At 54.3% G+C, this 7,094-nt stretch overlaps 1 protein-coding gene across 1 annotated transcript in view; it reads left to right on the forward strand.

The window, feature by feature from the left end:
- Positions 1-1,060: 1,060 nt before the first annotated feature.
- The window catches only part of SPNS1 (SPNS lysolipid transporter 1, lysophospholipid), an 8,527-nt gene continuing 2,493 nt past the window's right edge, over positions 1,061-7,094 (forward strand). Inside the window, exons 1-8 of the mRNA XM_027771782.1 lie at positions 1,061-1,109; positions 1,352-1,643; positions 1,741-1,806; positions 4,272-4,408; positions 5,468-5,619; positions 5,714-5,780; positions 6,562-6,707; positions 7,012-7,092. Of these exons, the coding sequence (XP_027627583.1) occupies positions 1,403-1,643; positions 1,741-1,806; positions 4,272-4,408; positions 5,468-5,619; positions 5,714-5,780; positions 6,562-6,707; positions 7,012-7,092 (890 nt within the window). The 5' untranslated portion in view covers positions 1,061-1,109; positions 1,352-1,402. The remainder of the gene's footprint in view (positions 1,110-1,351; positions 1,644-1,740; positions 1,807-4,271; positions 4,409-5,467; positions 5,620-5,713; positions 5,781-6,561; positions 6,708-7,011; positions 7,093-7,094) is intronic.

The following is a 7,094-nucleotide window of genomic DNA, read 5'->3' on the forward strand; positions in this document are numbered from 1 at the left end:
TTTTTTTTTTTTTTTAAAGCCACTTTTCTAATAAGGCCACTCTGGGCATAACTAACCCCCTCCAAAAACAGCATTAATCCATTCATGAAGGCGGTGGAGCCCTCATGACCTAAAGGCCCTCCACCTCTAAATACAATTAGAATGGGGATTAAGTTTCCGACACAGGGGGATGGGGGCAGTCAAACCATAGCACTAACCCAAGTGGCTGAACTTAGAAGTCCATTAGCAGGTTCATTTCCTCTTCTGCGCAGATGGGGAGGATATGGGGGACTATCCATTGTAAAAGAACCTGCATTTCTTCTGTGATGAAAGCGCTTATTCATTCATCCTTTCACATGTCTAAAAGACTCGTTAAGTGATCTTTCTAAAACTCAAACTTTAAAGGGCCTTTACTTGGTGCCATAACACTGGGTGGGCACTTTTCACAATCTCATCCATCCTCAGCAACCCTCTGAGGTAGGTGGTGTTATTCCCACTGCACAGAAGAGAAAGATTAATGACCCTGTCCTCGACCACGCGGTCACTAACTGCAGAGCCAGGTGTAAACACAGGGTGCAGTCAGGGAAAACCTGCACCCCCCCCCGGGGGGGGATAGCTTCGTTTGAAGGGGGGTTTAGAGGTCCACCGTGAAGGATCTGGGGTTGGGGAATCCGAATGAGTGGGAAGGGGCTGCTGTACATTCACTCAACACCTCCTACGCAGGTATGAAGCTGCCTGACACCAAGAGGAAGAGAATGATCAGAGCGTTATCATTTCCAAAACCTTTAGCGATCCCATGATCTCGGGGGAGCCAGAAGGAGCCCACCGAGCTGGCGTTCCCAAGAAGACTCCTGGGATTTGGAAGGGTTAGGCGATTCCACCGAGCCACAGAGATGTGCTTTGGGTTGGAGAGCGGGTCCCTGGTTACCCCGCCGACCGACTGATAGTCACGTGCCACAGGGACCTGCCAAGACGCTCTAGAGTCTTCCGTAGCCCGGCGGCTGGTCACGTGCGGAGGGCTCGTACGCAGTGACGTCTCCGCCCCGGCTCCGGCATCACATGACCCGCCCCGCGGCAACATGGCGGCCGGCGCCTGAGCTGAGCCTGGAGTGCAGTGAGCTCCTGCGCGGGTGAGGGGTGGGCTCGTGTGGGGGCGGGGCGGGCCCTCCTCCACCTGCCCCTACCTCCGACATCACCTGAGTCCCACGTGTCCCTCCGCGCGGTGTGTGTGATGGGAGGGGAGGCATGACAGGGCCGGGGTCGCTTCCCAGCCGTGCACTGTGCTTCGGAGCAAACTTTAGTTGGTTTCTGGGCGCACTTCCTCCGCCTGGGTTCCCTCCACCCTCTTTTCTCCAGCCTCCTCCCCTCGCAGGTGGGATCGTCGGTGGGACCGGAGTGCGGGCGGGAGCGGCCCCCCGGGACCATGGCCGGGTCCGACACCGCGCCCTTCCTCAGCCAGGCGGATGACCCGGACGACGGGCCGGTGCCCAGCACCCCGGGGTTTCCAGGACCCGTGGGGAACCCTAAGTCTGGGGAGCCCGAGGTCCTGGACCAGGAGAGGCTGCAGCGCATCACGGGCTTGTCCCCGGGCCATTCGGCTCTCATAGTGGCGGTGTTGTGCTACATCAATCTCCTGAACTACATGGACCGCTTCACCGTGGCGGGTAGGTGCCCCCGGCGGGAGGACGGCAGGCTCGGGGAAAGGAGAGGGGCCCGGAGCGTGGGCTGCGCGGCGGGTCCATCCTGTGTCTTCCTTCGCAGGCGTCCTTCCAGACATCGAGCAGTTCTTTCGCATCGGAGACAGTAGCTCCGGACTCATCCAGACCGGCGAGTGGGGGCCCCTCCTGGCCACACAGCAGCTCAGCCACGTGCTGGCCTGCCTGGGGTCTCATTAGTGGGGGTTTAGTGGTCAGAGCTAGGGAGGGGCTGGCCGTGATTTCGCTCTGGAAGAGGAAGTCAGTTGAATGTGATGGTGAAGACAGACCTGGGTTTAAATCTCAGCTCTTCTGTGTACTGTGTGATGGTGGGCAAGGCTCTCAACTTCTCTGAGCCTCATTTTCTCTTTGGAGGAGATGGAGCCAGTAACAACACAGGCCATCTCTGCACCCATGTGAGGATTAGATGGGGTAAGGGCAGTGAATGCCCAGTACAGTGTTGGGCATGTGGCAAAGGTGTTGAAGCTGGGCTGTTCCCATGCCAGGAAGCTCTGACCGGTTTCAGGGCTGGGATGCCGGCACCCCCGAAATAATGGCAGCAGAGGGTGTCTGGAGGAGGAGGGCTGAGTTTACCTGTTCATAACTTTGGGCCTTGTGGGCAAGGCAAAGCAGTCAAGACCTTTATTACATCCTTCCCTCCTCCATTCATTTCTCAGCTGTTTTGAGCACCTTTTGTGTGTGGGGTCCTGGAGGAAGTGTGATAACATGGAAGTGACTTTGTTTGCTAAGACCTTGTTTTAAAAAACAAACAAAAACTTCCAGAGGGTGTGTGTGCTCCCCAGAAAGAGAGAGAGAAAGCACCTTCCAATGGAGCATGGTCACACCACAGTCCTTTTTCCCTCCATTTCTCTATCCCAGAAATAGATTCGGGGCACACATACCCACATGCGTGCTATGTTTTTCAAGGCACTGGGGCCAGGATTCGAACTACAGTTGACTATGTGGAATCCAGCTCCCTATGCACAGGGCTTAACTGGTGTGCTATGGGGCTGGCCTTATCAAGACCCTTTATGCTCACTGTCTTCTAGTCCTTCCCTCAAGGGTAGGTGTTACTGCAGCTGGCAGGTAGCTTGGTGACTAAGGCACTGGGCTCCCAGGTGGCGAATCACAGTTCAAGTTCTGGACCTGGCAGTTTGCTTTCTCTCTCTCTGGTCAAATTAAAATGTAATAATAATAAATAAAATTAAATAAATATTTTTTGGGGGGTTTGTTTTAAAGAATAGGTGTTACTGGGCTGGCAGATCGCATGCTGATTGGGGTGCTGGACTCCCACATGGCCAACCTTGGTTTGCGTCCCAGACCTGGTGGCTTGCTTTCTCACTTTCCCTTTTTTTTCTCTCGCTGTCTGTCTCTGGTCAAATTAAAAAATAATAGTAAATAAGTAGTTCTTTAAAAAAAAATATTTATTTAATTTATTATTATTCTTCAGTTTGACCAGGGAAGAACAGAGAGAGGGAGAGTAAGAAAGCAAACCACCAGGTCTGGGACTCAAACTGCGGTTGGCCATGTGGGAGTCCAGCGCCTTAAACCCCATGCCCCCTGCCAGCCCCAAAATAAACCATTCTTAAAAAAAAAAAAAAAAAATAGGTATGACTGTTTTCTGTTTTATAGAGGAAGTAGGCATGTTATCCATGTTTTAAAGAGACTGAGGCTTAGAGAAGAGTTAAGACTTGCCCAGGGCCTCACAGCAAGTTAGAGGCAGAACTGGAATTTAAACCAGGTCTTGCAGTGTTCTTTTCTCTACTCCAGGCCAATGAGGAACTGGAGGTACTAAGGCGATGTCTGGAGAAATAAGAATCCTAGGTCAGAGGATCAGAGGTCAAGGTCTGCAGACCTCTGCAAGGTTGCTGAATTAGGAAATAAGGAAGTCTTTCTAAGCAGTCCCGTTTATTCACTTCTTCGTTTAACATGCGTCTGTCATGTCTCTGTCTTGTGCTTGGCTGTGTATTAAGTGATAGAAATGCAGTTATGGCCGATACAGGCAAGGTCTTGCCTTGGCAGGGCTGACGTTCCTTGTGGACGAAGGGGCAACGGTCGATGAGACCGTTTTCCACAGGGAAGAGTGTTTATGAAAAAGCATGCAGTTGACAGGGACTAGATGTGTGGTGGTCTGGGAAGGTTTCGTTCGAGTTGGATTCTGAAGAAGCTCAGCTGTGTGAAGCTCGGGGGGAGGAGAGAATGCCCCAGAGAGTACAGCGGGTGCCCCGACACTCAAGCAGCTATCGGCCTTGGCAGTGCAGACCACGGAAGGGAAAGCGGCGAGTGGCACGGCAGAGAGGTAGGCAGGGGCTAGGTCAGATAGGCCTTGTGGGCCATGGTAGGAGTTTGGACTTGGTTCTCGGCTAGTTGGTCAGACGTGACAAAACAGCGGGGCCGTCCTTCTACAATGGAAGGTTCAGGAAGATGTTGAAGCTGGGCTGTTCTCATGGCAGGTAGCTCTGACAGGTTTCAGGACTGGGATGCAGGGACGGGCAGTGAGGAGAAGGGTGGGGATCTCTTATGCTCCCTGCCTCCCCCAGCAGGGGAGAGGGTGGGGGTAGGGGCGGGGCTGGGCTGTGACTCTCTGCTTCCCCCCAGTGTTCATCTCCAGTTACATGGTGTTGGCACCTGTGTTTGGCTACCTGGGTGACAGGTACAATCGGAAGTATCTCATGTGCGGGGGCATTGCCTTCTGGTCCCTGGTGACACTGGGATCATCCTTCATCCCCCAAGAGGTGAGGTCCTGAGCTGGCTCCTGCTTCTGGCCACCCAACTCCCCCCTCAGTCTTTGCAGTCACTCCCTGGACTCATTTCAGACAGAACCTAGGGGCCTTCTGTGTTTCCTCGGTCCATGCCATCTTATTCTCCCTCCTCACTTGAGTTAATCAACCCACAGCATCTCCCTTTTTCTTCCAGAATCTTCTCCCATCCCCTCGTCCCCTGGCCATTGAGTCCTTGCACTCTGGACTGCCACTCTGCCTCTTCCCCTCCTGGCCAGACTTCCTGAAAGGCTGTTGGAGCCTGGCGCCAGTGTGGGCGAAGGAGCAGCCAGCAGAACCCTCACTCTCCTGCACTTCCTCACCTCCTCCTCACCTGCCACTCCATTGAGCCTGCTCTTGCCCAAGTCGGCCATGACCTCCTGGTTGCTAAATGCAGCTCCTACTTCCTGGTCCTCCTCTTGCTCGATCCACTGGAGTGTCGGCTGCTATTGACCCACTTCTTCCTTCCTTAAACTCTTCTAGCTTCTCTGACACCACACGCTTCTGATTTCCCTCCCGCCTCCCGGGCTGTTGCTTCCTCGCTCCTTTACGTCTTCCCCCGTCTGCTCTCACTCTGCCTTGGAACTCTGTCCTCAGCTCCAGGCCCTGGGTCCTCTCCCCGGGTGATCACGCCTTGTCCTTAGCTTCAAATGTTTTTGGTAGACAAACTCCAACCTAAGATTATTCCCCACTGGGTGCCTTGGGTGGGTGAGCAAACTAAGACTGATCTTGTGCCTACTGGGTGCGAGGGAATAATAAGGTTTTTATCATCCCGTCCTCACAATAGCTATGCGAACGGGTTGTTGTTGTCCCCCTTTTGCAGATGAGGAAACTGAGGCTCAGAGAGGTTAAGTTACTTTTCCAAGGTCACAGCTAGTAAGTGGTGGAGCCAGGATTCAAGCCCAGGTCTGATTCTCTGATTCTGCCTGTCTGATTCTCCCGCCATCCCTGCTGCCTCTCTGGAGCCGGCTGGTGAGGCAGCTTCGGAGGCGGGCCTAGGGCGGGGTGCTACCTCTCCCGTGTCTCATTCCCCAGCGTTTCTGGCTGCTTCTCCTGACCCGGGGCCTGGTGGGGGTCGGGGAGGCCAGCTACTCCACCATCGCGCCCACTCTCATCGCCGACCTCTTTGTGGCGGACCAGCGGAGTCGGATGCTCAGCGTATTCTACTTTGCCATCCCTGTGGGCAGGTGAGCAGGCCGTGGGCCTGGCAGGGAGGTGGAGGGCTGGTGTGGGGACTCGTCTGATCTGGCTGGCCCCTCTTTTTTCCTCTGCTCACCCCAGCGGTCTGGGTTACATCGTCGGCTCCAAAGTGAAGGACGTGGCTGGGGACTGGCACTGGGCTCTGAGGGTGAGTCACAGCCTGGGGAAGGCCAGTGACATTTCTGCTGGTCCCCTCCCCCACCTCAGGCACCCCCTTTGTGAGGCAGGGCTCACTCCCCTGAGTCCGCAGGAAGCCCGGCTGCCCTCACTGGAAGCCCCCGCTAGACAGAACTCTGCTTGCAGGTGACAGAAGGCCTTTTAAATCTGTGGACCCCCAAAAGGGACTATAGTGGCTTTCATAAAAGGAGGTCCCAGGGTGAGCCTCAGGTAAAGCCAGATTCAGGATTCCCATGTTGTCACAGAAATGCTGTCATCCTTTTCTCAGAAGCCTTACTTAACTCAATGGTAACTTCGGTCACCAGCCCGTGAGAGCTCCTGATAAATTGACCTCCCTGCATAGAAATTTCAGTACCTTGGGTCCTTAAACAGTGTCCTGGGACAGTGTCTGAGTCACCTGCCTGCTGTGGATCAGTCCCCGAGGCTAGGATAGTAACACCACTCTCATGACCGAGTCAGGATCCTGTTTGAACCACCCGGGTTGAGAAGTTGGGGCAGTAGTTGCCCAAAAGAAAATTAGGAATTCCGTCATCTGTTAGCAGAGGAAGCAAAGCTAGGTTTGCAAACCAGGGGCCTCTGGTAGTCCCCCTTGCCCCAGTGGCAGCTTCAGTGTCCTAGGTAGGGCGTCCTTAGGCACTTAGCCAGATGGCCAAGGTCTTAGGGCCTGAGTTGTCTGGCACCCTCAGTCTTCCCAGCCCAGGAACTGAGTGTGTCCCTGTCTGCGCCTGTCCTGAAGCTTCCTGTTTCCCCAGGTGACACCAGGTCTAGGAGTGGTGGCTGTCCTGCTGCTGTTCCTCGTAGTGCGGGAACCACCACGGGGAGCTGTGGAGCGCCACTCAGATTCGCCACCCCTGAACCCCACCTCGTGGTGGGCAGATCTGAGGGCTCTGTCGAGAAAGTGAGTTTAGTCCCATGCTAGTCCAACATCTGAGGCTCCAGGGAGGCCCTGACACCTGGTTGGAGATTTAAATGGGCACGGTCTTTGTTTTCTGCCAGTTGGCCATCACCCAAGGCCTGGAATTCAGTCACTACTGCCTCCTTGTGGTAGATGTTTGAATTACAGGCCTGGAACCTGGGAGCCAAAATAGCCTCCATACCCACTGTTCTGAATTTATTAAAATCATTCAGGAATAGAGGAGAGAGGCTCTCTCCTATTTTCATACGTTAGTGGCATCTGATTTTCTCTTTCCCAACTTCTGCAGTCGTAGTTTCATCCTGTCTTCCCTTGGCTTCACTGCCGTGGCCTTTGTCACGGGCTCCTTGGCTCTGTGGGCTCCTGCATTCC

This window comes from Tupaia chinensis, unplaced genomic scaffold (assembly GCF_000334495.1).
Source record: "Tupaia chinensis unplaced genomic scaffold, TupChi_1.0 Scaffold000231_1, whole genome shotgun sequence".
Lineage (NCBI taxonomy): Eukaryota > Metazoa > Chordata > Mammalia > Scandentia > Tupaiidae > Tupaia > Tupaia belangeri.